Source organism: Dromiciops gliroides, chromosome 3, assembly GCF_019393635.1.
Source record: "Dromiciops gliroides isolate mDroGli1 chromosome 3, mDroGli1.pri, whole genome shotgun sequence".
Lineage (NCBI taxonomy): Eukaryota > Metazoa > Chordata > Mammalia > Microbiotheria > Microbiotheriidae > Dromiciops > Dromiciops gliroides.
Genome location: NC_057863.1, coordinates 323,352,081 through 323,374,198, shown reverse-complemented (window position 1 = coordinate 323,374,198; position 22,118 = coordinate 323,352,081). Strand labels below are relative to the sequence as shown.

At 41.4% G+C, this 22,118-nt stretch overlaps 1 protein-coding gene across 1 annotated transcript in view; it reads left to right on the top strand.

Annotated features, from left to right (window-relative positions):
• Nucleotides 1-22,118, top strand: part of DRD3 (dopamine receptor D3) — a 68,932-nt gene that overhangs the window by 20,277 nt on the left and 26,537 nt on the right. The window contains exon 4 of the mRNA XM_043997315.1: nucleotides 10,151-10,263. Within this exon, the coding sequence (XP_043853250.1) occupies nucleotides 10,151-10,263 (113 nt within the window). The remainder of the gene's footprint in view (nucleotides 1-10,150; nucleotides 10,264-22,118) is intronic.

The window sequence follows — 22,118 nt, the reverse complement described above, 5'->3', positions numbered from 1 at the left end:
AGGAAAAGAAAAAAATCAATAAAGGGACAGGGTCATTATTCATAGTAGATGGAATGATGATAATAATGAATGAAAGAAAGAAGATAGAAACACTCAACTCTTATTCTGTTCCTGTTTTCTATATCATAAAGGAGAATGATCATTGTAATGGTAAGGATAGAGCAAACATATTAAAAAGGAAAGTAACAGCTCAAGATAAATGGGGAGATGGTAAAAGAGCACTTACCTGCCCTCAATGAAGTTCAACTTGCTACTGGGCAAACTACATCTCAAGATGCTGAGTTAGTACATGTGATTACCATGATGTTGTGAGTGATCTTTGAAAAGAATGCATAGACTGGGAGAGGTGTTACAGAACTGAGGATAGAAAAATAGAAAAATGTCCCAATTTTTTTAAAAAAAGCAAACATGGGAGTCTTCAAACTTCAAAAGTTGATGAGCTTGACCTTGATCCCTGACAAAATTATACAATTCATTGTTAATGAAAGGATTATGCGTGATTAATAAAGGAAGTGGTGATTGCTAAGAGCACTTGTAGGTTCGACCAAAGCACAACATTTCAGATTAGCTTAATTTCCTTGTTTGAGAGGGTTATTAGATGGGTAGAACAAGGTATACACATTGTATACCTGGATTTCAGCAAGACACATGACAAAGTTTCTCATGGTATCCTTGTGCACAAGATAAAGATAGTTAGCTGGATTTGGAATAAGTTGGATGACCTGAGCTGAAAAGTGATTAGTGGATTAATGTCATCTCAGAAAGTGATCTTTAGTGGACTGTGCCAGATTTGGGGGCTACTATTTCAATGGATATTAATAGTGTGACATGATAGGGAAGAGGTAATAAAAGGAAGAGAGGAGAGAGAGAGAGAGAAGAAGAAGAAGAAGAAGAAGAAGAAGAAGAAGAAGAAGAAGAAGAAGAAGAAGAAGAAGAAGAAGAAGAAGAAGAAGAAGGAGGAGGAGGAGGAGGAGGAGGAGAAAAGGAGGAAGAGGAGGAGGAGAAGAACAAGAAGAACAAGAACAAGAAGAAACCCAAATACAATCTTGTGTTAACAGAAGCATAGGATCCAACACAAGGGAACTCATTGTGCATTCTGCCTTGGTCAGACTCCATCTGAAGTATTGTGTTCATTTCTGTGCATCTCAAGTTCAAAGGGACATTGACAAGCCAGAGTGTGTCCCAGAGGTAACCAGCAGGGTGAGGGGACAGGGGAGCTCTGTCATAAGCAGATCAACTAAACTAGGACTAGGAATATAACCCTAGAGAAGAAAAGACCTGGAGGCATATAACAGCTGCTTCAAGTAATTGAAGGACTTTCTCACAGAAGAGGGATTGTATGTGCTTATTTTTGCTTTGCCATGACCCAGAAGGAAGAACAAAGTATAATGGAGGGAAGCTGCAGAGGCAGGTATTTCGTTGAAAGAAGAAAACACTCCCTAACAATTTGAGCAGTCCAAAAGCAGAATGTGCTGCATTAAAGGTAGTGAGTTCCCCATCATTAGAAGTATGTATGCAGAGATTAGATGCTCTCTTGCCAGTTATGGTACAGATCAGCTTGTCCAATCCCCACATTCTATAGATGAGAAAACAGAGGCCCACAGACTTTTAAGTGGATTGTCACGAAGTTATAAGTACGTATAATACTTATTAATATATTTATATAGCACCTCCAAGGTTGCAAAATTCTTTACAAATATTGTCTTGTTTGATTCTTACAACAAACCTGTGAAGTAGCTTCTATTATTCTGTTTTATAGACAAGAAAACTGAGGTCATGAGTGGTTAAATGACTTGCCCATCTACTAAGCATCTAAGGCCAGATTTGAACTCAGATCTTCCAGACTCCAGGTCCTGTGCACTATCCATTGTACCACCAGCTGCCTTAACAGAAGTATGATTCAAACTCTGGTCTTCTGGGTACAAATCTTGTTCCCTTTTAACTGCACCAGACTGCTAGTTTGCGGGATACTACTTAAGACCTCTTTCCCAATAGTCTCTTATAAAAATGCAAATACTCCATGAAAGAGAAACATGCTAAATCTTTATTAATATCTAAGTACACTAATTTAATCAGATTACCTAGCAAATACCTAAGGGATTTGAATTCTTAAGGGACATAGGATACGTTTCATTTTGAAGAAGGGAAGGGAAGGGAAGGGAAGGGAAGAAGGAAGGAAAGAAGGAAGGAAAGAAGGAAGGAGGGAGGGGAAGGAAGGAAGGAAGGAAGGAAGGAAGGAAGGAAGGAAGGAAGGAAGGAAGGAAGGAAGGAAGGAAGGAAGGAAGGAAGGAAGGAAGGAAGGAAGGAAGGAAGGAAGGAAGGAAGGAAGGAAGGAAGGAAGGAAGGAAGGATTCCCTCCCTCCCTAGGAAAGGGAGGGAGGAAGGAAAGGAAGAAAGGAGGGAGAGAGGAGAAGGAAGAAGGTGAGGGCCCGAGCAGGGGATAATGTCCAATATACTTTGGGGAAGCATCCTGGAATGGGGGCAAGAGGGTCAACTAGAGAAAGCAGAGAAATACAGATAGAACGGCCTAAATAGACTTGCTGAGCTCACAATTTGACCTAGGGCTTTCCCTGTACTACAGTATCCAGCCGCTTCATCAAGATAAGCAGATTGCACAGGGGATTTCAACACGAGGCCTCCCACAGGCTACATCACCATGAGGGCTATACTTTGGAAGGCCGTTGCCTTGGGTGTCCCTTTAATTCAGTTGCAGCATTTTCTCAAGTGCACTCCTCTGTGCCACACCAAAGAATTCTGTCTCAAATTCTCTCTCCCAAGCTTTTAATTTCCTGCTTTACAGACTGCAGGCTGTTTGGGGCTCTTTCTCCAAGCACAAACATCCAATTTTGTTCCACTCTGTTAAGCTCCTTTTGTGATGCCTAATGCACTCATATTAAGACAGAAAGGGAGAGTAAGCAGCCAGGAGAACACTAAGAATGCTAAACTTAGAGGGGCTGGGAGTTCTGAAAAGGATGAGGCAAAGATTAGAAGGAATAGTCGATAGAGCACTGATACCTGATCAAGGCAGGACACCTGGGTTCAAATCCTCCTCAGTCACTCGCTAGTTGTATGACCGACCATTAAAGCTCAGTGCCTCCATTTCCTCAGCTGTAAAATACAGAAAACAGTAGCTGTATTTTCTGTCTCAGAGGGGATATTGTGGGGAAAAGTGCTTTAGAAACCTTAAAGTGCTTTAGAAATGAGAATGTTGGTCTGCTTGAAAGTGAAACAGAAACGTAGATGAGACAAAGCTGAACCGAGATGGGGGATAGAGCCGGAAAGAATGGAGTCAATCTGCCCCTAAGAAAATAATCAGGATCTGAGAGTAAGGAAGGGAAGGAAGGATTTGGAGAGCCAGAAAAGACACCTGGGGCTTGGTGATGATGCTGATAACAGAGGCAATAAACGTGCCCTCTTGCCTTAGATCTCCCAGGTTTGTTTACCTCTGCCTAAACCAAGAAAACAGCCCAGCTGGAGTAAAGGCAATTTAAAACCTCCCGTAAGATAAAGAAAATGGGAGCTCCTCACAATGGTCTTAAGAAACTGTGAATAAATATGTACTCAGAGAAGGTTAGAGCGAGAAAGGAATTTGGAGATAATCTAATTCTATGCCCCAATTTTGGAAATGAGGAAACCGAGACTTAAGAGAATTTAGGTGATTTGTCATTTGTTTTAAAACTACTGTCTGGTAAGATGAGAATACTGAATTTAGAGGCAAGGAGATGGGTTAGAATTCCAGCTCTTTCAATCACTCTTTGTGTCAACCTGGGCAAATCCCTTCTCTGGGTCTCAGTATCTTCATCTGTAAAGGGAGGACTAGAAGACTTATGAGGACCCTTCCAGCTCTAAATCTATAATCAATTTATTCTCCAGACTCCCCCCCCCACACACACACCCCCAAAGATTTAATGTGACATTTTTAAAATACAGAGAGGAATTTATGTGAGATGCTCCAATGGGAGGTCTGGGAGAACTGGCTCCCTCCTAGGAGTTCCAGCTCTGGACTCTTGCAGATCCAGATTTAGTCCTCAAAGAGTCTCACCTCTAAAGAGAAGAACAAGGGTCTTCTCACAGACTCTGGCTCATTATGCCCTCGTCTAACTGGAGGAAAAGCTCTTAAAGCGAGGTATGTCTAGGATATTCCCAAAAGGGATAAACAAGGTCCCCTCTAGAAAGGCACTTAATGTATAAAGTATATCAGCTATAGGACAGCTATTTATTTTCTGCGCCATTAAAGAAATGCACAAAACACAAAAGAGTCAGCAGCATTCGTCGGCAAGGACTCAAAAGATGACGAAGCAGCCCATCATGCGTCATACTCTGGGTAGAAGGAAGAAGTTGATGTTTAACACATTACAACATGCTATACCTCTGTGGATCTGCAATGCCTAAATAATCCATTTAACAAGAAACATATGTATCATCCTTCTATCAGTTTGATTTTCTCCTCTGAGAAATAATTGTCATAGCATAAAGTACTTCTTGCTCATGTTCATCATCTAAGAATCTCAGACTTCTCCACCTCATGGAATCCTCCAAGACTAATGACATCTTTCTCAAAATTGCTGTTCTGTCAACCACGCCCAGGGAAAGAAATGCAGATCAGAAGATGAAGCTATGGACTTGAAACCCAGTTTTAGGCTCACCAAGGCAAGTATGCACACTTGCAGCCATGTTTAAGCAGGCACCATTGCTGCTGGGAAGAGGAGAAATAGCCCCTCCCCTCCTCAATGGAGGTCTAATGAAGATACTTGAAGAGTCTTGACATCCTTGATAAATGGAAAGAGGGGAAAAAAGTGGTGATAGAATTGTTTCTCCTTTTCTCTTCAAGTAGGTAGCTCTTCCTGTCTCACTGGCCAAGTCTCTTTGGGCATAGCCACTCTCTCACTGCCACAGGGGACCAAGGGACCAACCAGGATTTGCTTTGTTATCTCAAAGTCCTTCATCACTAAACCAGAGTGCATCAGAAAGGTTCTTCATCCCTATTACCTTTAAACTAGAAGCTATGGAATGCCAAGAGAGACACCACAGGGATGGATTTGTAGACAGAAACCCTGAACTTGAATATCATTGTCCTATTTAACTAATTTGTGACCTTGGCCAACCTGGCTCTCTGGTCATGAACTTTCCAGAGCATTAAGATGAAGGGAAATGGGCTAAATAATAATCCCTAAGGCCTCTTCTACTTCTCAGTCCTATGAATTGATTCTACCTCCTGGAGATCTCCAGGAATAGAAAAAATACTTCTCAATTTTAGATCATTTAGGCTCATCCTTCCTGAAGCTTTTGGCTAAGAGAGCCAACCCCCCTTCAGCTGTGTGTATTGTAGACCAAAAATTTACTTCTGGGTCCCCGAAGATATTAATCTGCTTCTGCCTTCTGTATAGCCAAAGGGAGTTAGTTACTCATTAGCAAGTGAGAATAACACCTGAATAATACCACCTGGCTATGTTTGTCTATGCTTCCAAAGTGAGTTGTTCATTAGCGTTTTTTGAGACACTCCTGAACGTACCTCAAAGAGACTTATACCAATCAAATTTGCTGTTTCCTTTAACACAATTCTAAGAGTCATGGATTCATAAAGACATCATTTCTCTAATACAATCATAATAATTGCTCATATTTACAAAGCTTTGAATTTTATAAAATTATTTCCTCACAACTACCCTCCTGTAAGAATGGCTAGGTGGCACAGTACATAGAGCGCCAGGCCTGAAATCAGGAAGACTCATCTTCTTAAGTTCAAATCTGGCCTCAGACATTTTCTGGCTGTGTGATCCTGGGGAAGTCACTTAACCCTATTTGCCTCAGTTTCCTCATCTGTCAAATAAGATGGAGAAGAAAATGACAAACCACTCCAGTATCTTTGCCAAGAAACCCCTGAAAGGGATCATGAAGAGTCAAACACAACTGAAACGACTGAACAATAACAACAAACTCTGTAGGATTGGTATGTGGTTCTAACAGGGAGCAGGGGTACCAATATTTCAAGTGCCAAGAGGCACTATTCTTCTGGTGAGTGAGGAAGATCCCTTCCCACTCAAAAATACTCCCCCAACTTTTGAACAGTTTAGATTATTAACATTAAAAATTTCTCTTTAAAATGCAAATACCCCCAGAGAAGACTAAACTAAACATACTTCCATGTCAATTACTTTAATCAAATTGTTTTTCTTTCACTGCCTACTCATAGTTCCTAAGAGAATGAGCATTTCTGAGTAGGGTAAACTGTGCCAGGACAGCCAGAGAATAAGAGATGAAGGCTCTGGAAATCTGACATGGAGTAGGGGTCAGGAGCAGAGAGCAAGGGAAGGCTGGCAAAGGAGGATGGAAAAGCCTCAAAGACAAACTCCACCCACCAGCCTAGTGGAGGAGAGTCCTTGACCTAGGTTCTAATCCTGACTCTGAACTCATACTACCTGTGTCACCTTGGGCACTGCTTTGAGCCTCAGTTTCCTCATCTGTAAAAATGGAAATGATAAAACCTATAGCCACTGCCTACCTCACAGGGTTGCTATGAAGATCAAATGAGATCCTGTTTGTGAAGTGCTTTGCAAACATTAAATCTCTGCATAAATATCAGTGATGATCATTATTATTATTCTGTTGCCATTTTATCTGCCTGGTGGCCACCACTGATACCACTTAAAATAATTTCCCATGTTTGGTGTCTTTGCCATAAATTGTAATCCCCACATTTAAAAATGGTCAGTGAAAGCACATCTCTTTCCCCAATATGGAAATTATAGTTTCTCCCCACCCCCCACCAGCTCCCCTCCTGGAACACCTGTTATCTCTGTCATATACTTCCCCCCTACTTCCCTTGCTTTTTCTCAATCTTCTTTCTTTGTCACATACTTCTGAGCTGTGTCATCCCCAAGCAAATTAAGAAATGGACTTTTAATCTTCTCCATACAGTTTGCTCTCATTTCAAGTAAATTCAACATGCAAGATCTTGAGCTTATAGAACCAATAAAGTAAAGAACAAGTTTTTTAAATTTAGAACAAATTCATTATACATTATCAGGAGTTTCAAAGTTAGAGTAGTTCCAAGACATGGCATATGAGACAGTGACATCTACTGGTCAAGTGCAATACTGTATTTCATTTTTATCAGCACAGAGTAAAACAAAAAGAAATTCCTACACGGTGATAGGTGAGGGAGAAGGGAAGTGGATAATGGCCAAAGGGAGGGATCTTTCAATGAAGAAAATGCTACAAAGGAAAAATGCAGCTAAATGGAAACTGATTTTCTTTGTGTGACTGATGGATAAGATCAACCTCAAAGTGTGGTATAGCAGTAATAATAGAGTCAAAAGATGAGAGTTCAAATCCTGCCTCAGATGATCCCCACCTTTCGCCCATGTCATTTAACCGCTGATCATCTAACCTCCCTAGGACTGCAGTTTCTTCATCTGTACGATGAGACGATAGGACTAGATGGCACCCAAGATCTCTTTTAGTGCTCTGATCAATACTTCAGGGTTAGAACTCATAGCTACACTAGGAACTTGTTGGTTGATGTCTAGAATTATCTTTGCTTTTCCTCCTACCTCAATTCTCCTGGGGAAATATTCCACAACTTCCTAACTCAATTGTCAACTCTCCAGGTCAATTCTTTTGTATCCTCACTTCAACACTGATCACTCTCTCCCAAGCCACGCAGTGGGTCAGTCCTGTAACTTAGAGGTTAGAAATCATGAAATCCAACCCCTCGTTATGCAAATGCAGAAGCTGAGATAGAGGGTTTTCCTTCCATAATAATGCTAACTCCTGTTTACATAAATGTTTTAAGGGTTGTAAAGTGTTTTTGTTCACAGGTCTTTTAGGTAGGTGATATGTAATTATTCCCATTTTACAGAGTAAAGAACTGAGTCTCTGAGAGATTGAGTGATTTGTCCACGATCATTCAGCATCTTGAACAGTATTTAAACATGGATCTGAACACATATTTCTACCCAAGGGGCAGCACAGTGAAGTGACTTAGCACAGTGCCTGGCACATAGTGGGACTTCATAAATGTTTATTGACCAACTGGATATAGCGTTGGACTTGGAGAAAGGAAGACTTGGGTTTGAATCCTGTCTCAGACATTTACTAGCTGTGTGGCCTTGAGAAAGTCACTTGAACCCATTGGGCTTCAGTTTCCTCATCTCTAAAATAAGAGTGTTGGACTCTATGATAAGATCCCTTACAGCTCCCAATCTATGATCCCATGATCTGTGACTTATGATTCTGTGATTTAATGACCCTTTGTCCAAAGTCCTAGCCACTACACCAAGCTGCTCTAAGTTCTAAGAATGCTTGTTGAATGAATGAATGAGTGTACGTAGTCCTGAGCATTCCTTTTCCTTCACCTTAACCTTTTCTTCTCCCTAAAAAAAAAAAAAATCAGTTCAACAGTAGAGTAAGTCTTTTCACAGAAAAATAATTCCAACTCAATTTGATTCAATAAACATGTATTAAGAGTGAAGCATTGGGGGTGGCTAGGTGGCGCAGTGGATAAAACACCGGCCCTGGATTCAGGAGTTCCTGAGTTCAAATCTGGCCTCAGACACTTGACACTTACTAGCTATGTGACCCTGGGCAAGTCACTTAACCCCAATTGCCCCACCAAAAAAAAAAAAAAAAAAGAGTGAAGCATTGGGGATAAAAAGGCAAAGCCAAAATGTTCCCTGCCCTCAAGGAGTTTAAATTCTGTTTTCGTGATAGAGACCATGGGGGAATTCAAATCAAGTCAACAGGCACCAGTAAAACATCTACTATTAATCAATTAACAAGCATTTATTGAGCACTTACTAGGTACCAGGCACTGTGCTCAGCTAAGGATACCAGTTCTTGCTTTCCCAGGAACTCTTCCTTTTAAATATTCCCCTGAGTGCTGGAGGAATTGGATTAGATAACCTCTAAGGGAGGTCCCTTCCAACTCTAGGATTCTCTAATTCTCTGGTAACAGGAGCTCACAGCTGCAGCTAATGACTAATGAGAATGAAAAGGGAGAGGGGGGAGAGTCGCAGACCACTCACTGAGGGCAAGTCTCCCCAAAGTGGTGTAGCTGGCTATCCAGGGCATGAGAACCAAAGAACCAAAGAATATGACTTAAGGGTAAACTATAAGAGAAACTCCCCTGCCCAGATTTTTGGGTTTATCTAAATGCAGTACAGAGAAAATAAATAACCAAACGTCAGTGGAGGAATGCAAATTCAATTGCTTAAATTCTTGCCATTTTAATAAGGGTTATGAGGGGCCATCTGACAGGGATGGGAACACTTGTATAAATAGATGAAGTCCATCTCCTCCTCAGTAGGTCCATGGGAATTCAATCCCGTGACCTAGAGAGGTGAAGGAGTTGTATTCATTACCAATTCCCTGAACCAGCCAGTCTCCCAGGCTGCTTTTAGAGAAGCTGTATGGAAGCCCCAAAGACCGGCCTGGGTTCAAATCCTACATCTGAACACTCATTATGTGACTCTGGGTAAGCCACTCAAGGCCTTTTTGAGTCTCTGGTTTCACATTTATAAAATGAGGGATTTGGACTAGGCAACCATTAAGATTCTTTCTAGCTACGATCCTCTGATCCCAGCCATTTGGCATTTAGAACCGTAGGTGTACTGTGCAGGGGAATGGCTACCAACTCATGAGGCAATTGTGTTGGATTAGTCTTCATGATACAGCTTTAAAATCACAAGCTAGAGATAGTTACAGTGAGAACTGAAATCACATATTGGATGTAATCCTAATCTCATTCCCCAGGCCCATAGAGCACATACTATTTTATGGTTATAAACTCATTGAGAGCCTCATTAAAAACCTACTTACTTACCAGGATATATGTTGTACATTGGACTTACTCCCAACTTCTGTCCCAAATAGCCCTGGTTTCATTTCCTATTTTTTGTATCTCCAGGGATACAATGTCAGAGAATTTGTATTGAAAAGAAACCTTATAAATATAAGCTTTGGCTTATCATGTAGTAAGCATTTAATAATTAAAAAAAAAACTTGTGGGATTGTACTAGATTAGAAGGCTTTGCCACATACAGAGTCCTGACATGTTCTACTGGGTCTCATGGGAAATCTAGCTTATTTCACTAGATTGTTGCTCTCTAACTGGAAGTAAGCACTGACGTCCTTTGTTGCTGATGCCTAGGTGACTGGAGGAGTATGGAATTTCAGCCGAATTTGCTGTGACATTTTTGTCACCTTGGATGTCATGATGTGTACTGCCAGCATTTTAAACCTCTGTGCCATAAGCATCGACAGGTAGGACTGGGGATCCCCTTGGTATAGAAAAGGGACCCTGAAATGAGGGGAAGGAAGCTCAGTGGGGAGAGCTGGGGGGAAACTGATCTAGAGCTTTTGCCTTACTAGTAGTAGGCATCCTCTGGCACTGGTGCCACTGAGTAGCACCCAAGGCCATAATTGTTTCACTGAGCCCCTCTCTGTTTTGTATATCTCTTTCTTTTTGTGACTACTCTCTTCCTCCTCCTCCTTCTCTTCCTTCTCCTTCTCTTCCTTCTCCTTTTTCTTCTCCTTCTTTTTCTCCTTCCTCCTCCTCTGCTTCTTCCTCCTTCTCTTCCCCTTCTTTTTTCTTCTCTCCTCTCTCTGTCTCTTTCCCTCTCTCCATCCCTGTCTCTATCTCTGTGTTTCTTTCTCCCTCCCATTCTTTTTGTCCCTGTCTCTGTGCTCCTCCTCCTCCTCCTAGTTCTCTCTGCTCTCTTCTGTCTTGTTATTGTACTAAAATGGGCAGAGTATATCATTCTCCACATGTTCTGTGTGCTAGTTGTTCCTACTGCTTCTACTCCGGTTTCTCTTCTCTTCTCTCTCTCTTTCTGTGTGTGTGTGTGTGTGTGTGTGTGTGTGTGTGTGTGTGTGTGTCTCCCTCCCTGTCTCTTCTCCTACTCGTTTTCATTTTTTTTCCTCCTGCACGTGCCCTAGTCTCATGAGTCCCATTCCTTTTCCCTGTCCCCCTCCCTTTGCCCAACACACCCACTGTGTAGCTCTAATGGTAGTTCTCAAAACCCTGGCATTATCCTGGAGCCAACTCTGCATCATGGCTATAGCCAGAGTGAGATAGACACTGCTTAGATGACAGTTCTCTACAGAAGGGCTATAAAAAAAGGAAAGAAAGCAGACACAGTCCTGAGATGAAGAAGAGTTCTGTCCCTTGGAGAGAGGTTTCCAGAGGCAGAGAAAAAGGTACAAAATGAGTCCTGTCAGTTCGTCTACTCCCAACCCTTTCTTCACCAATTCCCCATACCTACTTCTGATGTGGGATGGAATTTAGGGTCAAATTAATAGTGAGTCATCCCAAAAGAATTACAAGACTCAGTGACTCAGTTTACCAAGTTTTATTGCAGTACTGTGATGACCACAGGGATAGAACCAGAATATCGGAAAGGTATCTCTTGAATAGTGAAAGGAAAGACAGTTATATTTACAGTATGGATAAATTGATTATCAGTTTCATTATAATAATCTCCACCTTGGGGAGGTACAAGGGAGGGCTTGTCCTTCTTATTATAATATTCTCCACCTAGGTGTGTTTCAAGGGAGGGCTTATCCTAATTAGGAGTTCCTGGGGTCCTAAACCAACCTCTGAGGTGGGTACCTTTTTCAGTGGAGGTGTGTTTTTGGAGTTTACACGTCATAAGGTAAATCTGGGGACAAATCTGGCCTTTTCTGCGCATGTCTCTTTCTGATTCCCATGGCTAGTTTCAAAATATAATCATTTTTCACTCGAATTTCTATAGGTTGTCTTTTTCCTTTATTGTTATTTTGACCTGACCCGTTCTGGCCTGTTATGAATGTTGATCACTATGGGTACGAGAACCTAACATAAGTTATCCATTAACTGGGATCTGGCTCCCTTTTAGAGCTAATATCTGTATTAGAGCTTGAGTTTGGGGTTTTTCTATTAACCCTTTTATGCCTCCTACATCACTTCTCCCTTCTTCACTGAGGACACTGCCAGCCTAGAACTCTGAAATGAAGGGCTTGGATTAGGTGGCCTCTAAGGTCCCTTCTAGCCTTAGAGCCATGATCTCTTTAACTTTCATAGATGCAGAGTTGGGAGGGACCTAGTAGACCACCCAGTCTAACACTCTCATTTTACTGTTGTGGAAACTGAAGCCCAGGGAGGGAGTCACTTGCCTAAGGTCACCCAGGTAGTAAGTGACAGGTCCCCGTAAAGCATGCAGCAACCTCCCACAATGCCCTACGTTAGGACTGATTCAATGGGCTGTGCATGTATGTGTCAGAAAGGGCTGGCAATTTTCAGTGTAAGGAAAAATAAAAAAGGCCTTCGGGGAGCTGTGGAAAGAATGCAGCTGAATTCATTCAACAGGGATTTCTCTCCCCACCCCAACCTCTAAAATGGCACCCATCACACATGCAAACCTTGAAAGTCTTTGACAAAAGGCACAAAAGAGACCAGATGAGTCACAGGCCCCTGGAATTTTTACTTTGCATCTAAATAGCACATTATATTTGCAGAGGGCTTTCCAGTCTTTGGGGGGTGGGGAGGTTTCTCTCCCAACAACTCTATGAGGTAAGTTCATGGAACTAAAGATTTATTAAGTCCCCTGTTTGACAAAGCAAAACTTAGTGAAAGAAAAGCAGCTCATTCTGTGCTCAGGGGGTTCATTAAATCCAAACCGTGAGTGGAAAGCAGGCCCTTTCCTAGTTGGCAAGAATGAATTTGATTTTAACTGGCTCTGTACTTCCTGCTTCATATGCTGCTCCAGACCTTCTGTCTACCTCGGTTACCCACTCTCCAGATATTCAGGTAGTGGAATCCCACAGGGATGTTGAGATCAGGGGTACTATTTGGGAGATTAAGAAGGAAGCCAGGAAAAGGCCCATAAGTATGAATAGAGTATAGGTGAGCTGTGCCCACATATGCCCACACTCCCTGGGGAAAGCCTTACCAATGACCCCTTGCCCTCAGGGGAAGATCCCATGGTGATACTCTATATCTATGACCACCTCCAAGGGAAGAAGCGACTACAATGCTCACCCCACAGTGTGGACCACAACTGCTCTATACATTTATTTACCTATAGCAAGGGATACATTATTAGGATACTCTAGTGAGAATTTTGCCACTGGCCACAAAGTTCTACTCTTATGCTTCATCATGGTGGGACTCAAAGTAGACATGAATTCCTCAAGGTAACAGCAGTGGATTGCAAACTCTCACAGGTTCTACCATGCTGGAAAGACCTGAATATAATTCAGGAAATAGACTGTGTCTGCTTTTATAGGATCAGCCTAGCTAATAACTCTGTCATGAGTAGACTATCCACTCGGTAATGAATTATTTGGTCACGGTAACCCCATTGCCACAGACCACGTTCCCTGGATGATCCATCTTCTTGAGGTAGAGTGGACCTAGGGAAGACAATGGTTTGCTGGAAGTCGTGGCTACATATCTCCAATGCCTCAACCACTCATGCTGCTGCTGCCACCCATATCCTGATGGATAGATAGATGGCATACTGGGACTTGGAGTCAGATAGACCTGCATTCAAATCTTGCCTCAGATATTTATTAGCTGTCTGACCTACGGCAATTCACTTAACCCCTCTCAGGCTCTTCTCCCTCATCTGCAAATCGGAGATGATAATAATAAAGGCTACTTCATAAGGTTGTTGTAAGGATAAAATGACATCAAGTATAAAGTATGTTGCAAGTGTTGAAAACGTTGGAGCATTATGTAAATGTTGTTATTATTATTATTATTATTATAGCCACCCTATTCCCTAAGCTGGACATTGAGGCCAGACATAGTGGTATCCATATATGATCCCTGCTCTGAGGAAGGTTCTGAGGTTGGTGGATGGCCTCAGCACAGGAATTCTTACCTGCGGTAGGTTAAACTGATGGGGTATCCACACATCAATATGGTAGCATCCCAGAGGAAGGTGCCACTAGGCTGCTGGCCTAGGAGGAAAACTGAACAGCTCCTGTGTGGATCAACAATGGAATCAGACCACAAGTGGACACTATACTTCTGGCCTGAGGAGACATAGGGAGAATCAGCTTTAAAAAAAAAAAAAAAGATGTTGACATTGAGCTGGTAGCAGGGATGATAACATTTACATATGCATGTGTGCACTTGCATATACACACACACACAGAACCGTTCTCCCACCCCAAACTAGGCTTTTAGCACACTGTTAATCAGATCGAAATGAGGCCTATGACCATTTTTTCACATTAACACAAATCAGTCCCAGTACCTTGCTTCAACTTGCAGAAAAAGTTTCTAAACCTAGTGAGAAATTTTACCCTTTAAATAAGCCTCTGCAGCAGGATAATTGGAACTATCCTGGTCCTAGCAGTACTAATCCTATGGTTGGGGAGAATATGGATGTGTATAAAAACATAAACTACAGATCTCTCCTGTCTAGAGCCCACTGCACAGTGGGCCATGCTTAGGGCAGCACTGTATCAGTCAGTCAGCAAGCATTTATAAGTACCTACTATGTGCCAAGCACTAAGCTAAGTGCTGGATATACAAATGCAGAAAATAGGCCTATCAAAGATCTCACAGTCTAATGGGGAAGAAAACAGACAAACCACTATGTATAAACAAGATTATATACAGGATAATTGGATATCATCTCTGAGGCATGGGGGCAGAGGGGGAGAGAAAGAGGTCAGGAAAGGCTTCTGGTGAAAGGTGAAATTTTAAGTAGACTTTAAAGGAAACCAAGGAAGTCAGGGAAGCCAAGAGACAGAGATAGGAGGGAGGGAATTCCAGGCATGAGCGAGAGCCAGTGAAAATGACCGGAATCTGAAGATGGATTGTCTTGTTTGAGTAACAGCAAGGATGCCAGAGCCACTAGGTCATATAGTACGGGAGTGAGTGGGGTGTAAGAAGACTGTAAAGGTAGGGGAGGGACAAGTTATAAAGGACTTCTAATGCCATAAGATTTATATTTGATAATGGAGGTGACAAGGGACCAATGGAGTATTGAATAGGAGAATGCACTTTAGAAAGCTCAGTTTGAGTAGGGAGGGACTCGAGGAAGAGAGACCAACTAGAAAGCCATTTATTGCAACAATCCTTGAGAGAGGTGATGAATGCCTGAACCAGGGTGCTGTCAGTAAAATGATCCTGGGATAAGGAGAATAGACAATAGACTGTGCTTTTGGTCAGAGCCAGAATGCTCAGAGGCCCCTAGGTCTCTTTCCTTTGTCCCTTTCATTTATAGTCAAAAGTGTCCTACTTAGCAGGTGATCTTGACTTTGGCCTGTGATTATTATCTCAAGAGGAGGCAAGGTTTGAAAAGTAGGCTACAGGAACAGGTTGGGTGTCAGAAGCTCCTCTTGGCCTGAGACCTTATAGCCAGGTAAGACTCTTCCCAAAAGATGGATGGCCTCAGTTTTTCTTATATAGAGACTATGCTGACCCTACCTCCCCACTGGACAGAATTAAGTCCCAGGGTCTGTACTGAACTTCTCAACCTGGGCAGAGGTGGTAAAATTCTTGTAGCATTATGGTGCCCTCCAATGGCCAATTCTGGAATAGACACTGCATACTCACAAGGTTTCCAGGAAGAAAAATCTTAGACGGTCTCTCTTTTCATTCTTTCTTAATATTTAACCATGATAAATTTGTTGCCCGCTCACCTGATCCAATCACAACAAGAATCTTCAGCACATGCAAGTATTGGGACAGAGCCAGATTTGGACCAAGGGGATCTGAGTTCAAATCCTTATTTGGCTATTTAATACCTGTGTAACCTTGGACGAGTCACTAAGCCCATGTGGGCCTCATTTTCCTCCTCTGTAAAAAAAAAAAAAAATGTAAAAGGTGGTATCATACCAAATAACGTCTAAGGTCGTTTGAAGCTCTAAATCCACGATGCTATTAAGCTTCCCCTTACAATCAAGGATGCAGCCACCAAAGGAGCTATCTACGACAGATGTGACTTCACCAAAGGCTAGAAAGCAGCAGAGCCTGAGTTTGATCTCAGTCTCTCCAACTCCAGATTCAAAGCTCTTTGATTATCCCGACATGCCAAGAGCCAAAAGTGTCAGAAATTAAGTGCATGCTGAGAGACAGGAGAGGGGGCATTATTTCTGCACCAGAGATTCAGGAAGAAGCATCATGCAACCAACATTTGAGATAGTTTAGTCCCCCCCTCGAGGTCAACAGGAGGAAACCAACAGATTTGTTTCTTCCCCAAAGCAGTGCCCTCCCCCTCCTCCAATGTTTGCTCCCATGCTCCTCCTCTGTGCCATGGTAAACATTGCTATCCCATGGGGAAGGGCTCAAGGGAGGGTGCCAAGATGATACTAGTGGCTGGCATCTCTTCATGTTTCCTTGGGCAGCTGCCATTATCCTAAAGCAACTGAACTTAATCGTGTGTGTGTGTGTGTGTGTGTGTGTGTGTGTATGTGAGTGTGAGAGAAAGAGAGAGAGAGAGAGAGAGAGAGAGAGAGAGAGAGAGAGAGAGAGAGAGAGAGAGAGAGAGAGAGATGCACCCCTTTGACAGTTTTGGTGAAACCTGAAGACTCCTTTTCAGAGTCTTGCTTTAAAATGATTGTAGGAAATGCTAAATTTCAGTTAGTTGTTAGTGAAAATAAAAACATAGTTGTTGTTGGTTTTTTTACTGTCCAAGAACATGGACATCCCTGAAATCCAGCCATAAACCCCAGGTAAATCTCTGGACTAGAACCTGTGTCAAGGGTCAGTATCAGGGATAGCAAAACTATGACCCCCTCACAGATATGCTTCTGTAGTGACATTGGGGCCCACAGGTAATATCAGAATCCTACAGAATCAAAGCTGTTCTCTACCTTAACCCAGGAGACGTTTGGCCATTTTAAGTGTGTTTTACCTTAACTTAGCTTAATGAAACCCCTTTTCTCTTGCTTTTGAGGGAAGGACCAATTCCACCACAACTCTGGAGCTGGGACTTTGGCCTTCCGATGTCTTCTTTTTCATTTTAGCACTTGCAGCTTCATGCCTTGCCTGAAAATGAGATTTGCACGGGCACTGATGCTCTTAGGAAGGACTTGCACCTCAGAAAGCACTGGATCCAATGAGTGAGAAGCTAGAAGCCCAAGTCAATACTGCCTCCCTCCCTTTGTTCCAGAGCCTGGTCCAATCTGAATCCCAGCTGCAGGGCCGCGATTGTGCACAGGCAGACCTCAGGCAGAGGTGCTTCATCTGGGTCATGCTACCAGTGCCTCTACAGCAGTGTTCCTCAAAGTGTGGTCTGTGGACATCTGGGGGTCCCCAGACCCTTTCAGGGGATCTGCAAAGTCAGTATTTTTTCATAATACAGTTATCCCTTCCATATTGTGGTTTTGATACAATGAAGGTTGGCATAAGAAATTAAATGGAAACTTTTGAGGAATTTTGCAGAAGCTTCAGATGATGCCCAAAGACCAGGAGATAAAACAGAAAAAAGTTTAGAAACTCAGAAATGCATAAAATATATGTGTAGTATTGTATAATATAAACATATTTTATCTTTTAATATAATAATTCAGACTTCTTCTTTGGTACTAAGGGAGGGGCAAAAACTTTTACACAGATTTTCTAGATTGTGGGGGCACTGTACCCCTAACCTTCACAATGTGAAAGGGATAACTGTATTAAGAAGACAGTATTTGTCTATTAAAATAGTCCTCCTTTTCCAAAGGCATGATTTTCTTCATACACTTCAACTAAAGCAACATTTCACAAGAGATTAAGTTAAGAAGCAAATGTGGAAAGTTCATCTCTCTTTAATACCAGACATTAAAGAGAATTTCAAAAATATGTAAAACAAATGCCACTTTTTTTCATTACTTTTTATTGTGTAAAATATAGTTATTTTTCTTAAAATATGTTGTTCATGTTAATACATAAAGATGTTTATTATTAAGTGAATTAATAAATAAATATTACAATTCATCAGTTTTAATTTCTAATCTAGTAAATATCAATAGATATAACCCACACAAGCAAAAACATTTTGGAGTCCTTAGTAATTTTTAAGAGTATAAAGGGGTCCTGAAACCAAAAAGTTTGAGAACTGTTGCTCTAGAGAATATGAGGACTCTAAAAAAACCCAGGCTACACTATTTGAACTTGCTGTATAATCAAGATTTATATTCCTGAGTCTTGGCCAGAGCTAAAAGGATCTTCTTACAGGGAAAGAGGCATGCACATAAATAGACTCTTCAGCCTGTGCTTTGGCCTATATAGATAAGGGGGGGGGGAGCTGCTAAAGAAATGGGAGAGCCAAGAAATGTCTTGAGAGGAACCTGAGGCAATTCAATCAACCAATATGTTGCTAAGTATTTATTGGTTGCCATAAACTATTCTTATTTACTGTATGTTCGTATACACAGATAGATAGATATAAATATAGATCATATAGGTAGATATAGATATAGGTATAGATATAGATATAGATAGATACACATCTATGTGGTATGGTATCAGATGACCTCCCACCTCTCATGATGACAGCCTGTACAATCTTGGATAAGTCACTTAATATTCTTGGACCTCAATTTCCTTAAAATGAGAGGATGGAACAGATTGCCTCCAACATCCCTTCCAGTTCTAAGTCCATTATGATTCTATGTCTGTGTGTGTCATTAGTTACATATGCATTAGTATTAGTTATATATGCATATGTATTAGTTATGGATATAGTTGTATAATATATATATGTTATTTGTAGATTAGACTTATAATAAATATGTAATAACATATGTATGTGTGTATATATATATATTAGAGTCAGCTAGATGACAAAGTAGAGAGAGAACTGGGCCTGGATTCAGGAAAACCTGAATTCAAATTCTACCTCAGACACTTTCTAGTTACTTCTCAGTTTTCTCAACTGTAAAATGGGAATAATAATAATATCTATTTCACAGTTTTGTTTTGAGCATCAAATGAGATAATATTTGTAAAGCACTGAGCAAAGTAATACCTGGATTAGTGTAGGTGGCTATATAAAGAATTAGTCTTTCTCTCCTCCTCTTAACTGTATGTTTGCTTAAGGGGAAAGTGGGAAGGGAATGGGTTTATGATTAAATTGAATTGAATTCTTCATCTTCCTCGAAACAGAGAGAAACAAACTACTAGGGAGAGTCATTGATTATTTATTGGCTCCAGAGTATGTCTGTGATAAAGAGACAGACGGGGAGAGTGAGAGAGAAAGGGAGACAGAGATAGAAAGATGGAGAGAAAATGAGAGCAAATACCATCAAAACTAGTCTAACATCCAAGGGAGGAATCTTTGAAGGCCAGAGAGGGAAGGACCTTTCTTGTGCAAGGAACCGATCAGAAAAGGTCAATACTTCCAGACATCCATGACCAGCAAGGATAGTCCCAAAGCTCATGGGAAAGGTTGAGAGGAAGCTGGGCAAAGAGGTCATGGAAGGCAACAATTTTCTTTTGCTTCTTGTATCCTCAGCACTTAACACACTTCCTGGCACATATTAGATGCATAATAAATGTTTATTGTATTATATTATATTGCCACTGTCCTAAGCTTCCTACCCAGGGTCAAATAAAGAAAATCAGATTCTAGGAGGAATGAGATACCTAATCTACCTTTTGAATTGAAACCATAAGCTAGAAAATTCAATTTGATTTAGCATTAAACAGACAGAATTGAGCCAGGTGGTTCTATAGAAAAAACATAAAAGAAGGGGGTCAACCGGAAAAGAAAAAAAAAAGAACTAAGAGAAATGAAAGCCTAATTCTCCATATCTTTGCCTGTAGGAACAGGAGTCATTGTTAAGGCATCTATAATTTTGTGACCTTTCTCTTCATTTTAAATTTTAATCTCATAGGCCACCTAGTCCAATAGTTTCATTTTGCAGATGAGGAAGATGTAGGGAGGTTAAGTGAATTGATTTGTCCAAGGACACACAGCTAGTAAGTATCAGAGTCTAGATTTGAACACAGGTCCTCTGACTTCAAACCCATTGCTTTACTATGATGCTAAAATCTACATCTTTTATAAAGCAGTGGCCCTGGATTCAGGAGGACCTGAGTTCAAATCTGACCCCAGACACTTGACACTTACTAGCTATATGACTCTGGGCAAGTCACTTAACCCTCATTTCCCTGCCCCCCCCCAAAAAAACTATATCTGTTTCTATAGGCAGAACTGATGGAGGAAACCCAAAAAGAAGAAGAGGAATAGCAGCAAATACGGGACACTAGTGTGCCAAGTCTTGGGTTTACAGAGAGGAATGAACACTAGGTGCCTCTTGTACATAAGATACTGCTAGGTCCATGAGTGATATGAAGTGTGAGGCTTGGTCCACACCCTCAAGTAGCTTAGCTTCCTGTTGGAGAAATAAGACTCAAATAATGGTTCAGTACAATAAGATTGTTGTTGTTCATCCTTCATTTTCTCTTTTTTTTTTCTTTTTTTTTTTTGGTGAGGCAATTGGGGTGAAGTGACTTGCCCAGGGTCACACAGCCAGTAAGGCAGGGCAAAAGTTAAGAGAACCGGCCATGGCCCAGGATGCAGTGGATGACCATGTCATTCTCTATGCCTGACCAAGCTCTAAGCGCTCCACGGCACCTTCTTTTAGCCACCCTTAGGGCCCTTGGAACAAACTGTTCTCATCCACCCATTCCAGCAGGCAGAGTCTTCACATGCTTGGGGAAGACATTCCCCTAATTCAATGACAGGTTTAAGGCCTGTTGGTTACTTCAACATGGTTTAGCCTGTCTGCCAAGATGGCTTACTGGGCTGTGGCTGCTATGCATGCTACAGCGTCTTGGAGCCACGATGAGAGATGAGTGACAGGTGGACACCAAAGGTGGATGAGCAACCCTGAAGCCTTCACACCAAAGGTGCTAGTCCTTCCTGCACATCCCATACAAGCCATATATAATAAGGTAAAGCACACCACAAGGCAGTACATGATTAAGTGACAAAATGATAAAGACAAGTGCTATGAGTTCAGAGGCAGAAAGTACAATCCGCTTCCCAGAGGAGAGAAGTAAAAACACAGTGTTAGGGGCAGCTAGATGGCGCAGTGGATAAAGCACCGGCCCTGGATTCAGGAGTACCTGAGTTCAAATCTGGCCTCAGACACTTGATACTTGCTAGCTGTGTGACCCTGGGCAAGTCACTTAACCCCCATTGCCCTGCAAAACAACAACAACAACAACAACAAAACACAGTGTTAGAAAAATACAAGGAATAGTGAAAGTAGCATTCACAGAAATTAGAGACAGGAATACAGCTGGGGGTTGGGGCATAGGGAATGACATGATTGGCTTTAAAACTTTCAAGTTTGAAATGATAGTAGAACTTCCAAACAGATTATATCCAATAGACAATTAGACATATAAATAATTGTCTATAAAGAGACTATATTGGGGGCAGCTAGATGGTACAGTGGATAAAGCACTGGCCCTGGATTCAGGAGGACCTGAGTTCAAACCCGACCTCAGACACTTGACACTTACTAGCTGTGTGATCCTGGACAAGTCACTTAACCCTCATAGCCCCACAAAACAAAACAAAAAACAAATAAAGAGACTGTATTTCAGCTGAATCAAAGCATATCAAATGTTGTGGTTAGAAAATGCCCATCATATTTCCATAGGAAAATAGGATCATAGATTGTTAGAGTGGGAAGAGACCTTAGAAACTCTCTAGATCAATCCCTTCACAAAAGCTCCTTTGGATTTCTCTATAATATCCAAAACTAAAATTAGAATTTGATTAGTATTTGAATATTTGCTATGGGCACAATATTGGAAGAACGAAATATCTTTCACTCAGTCAACAAACATTTATGAAAGGTTTTATAAATGCCAGGCTCTTTGCTAAATGCTGTAGATATAAAGAAATGGGGAGAAACATTCTCCACCTCTCAAGAGGCTCACATTCTATTGGCATCCCTTTCTCTGTCAGAGTACATCTGAAATGGAAATAGGATCCACAGCTCACTACCATGTATACCCACTGTTGTCAAAAATGAGGGTATGACATTCCTCAGTTGGGCTAGGGGTGGAAGAAACAGCTAATCAGACTAAGGGAATTCAAGTTGGTGAGCATATATTAAATGCCAACTGTGTGCCAGACATAGTGTTAAGTATGCAAAGTGTTATGGAAACAAAGAAA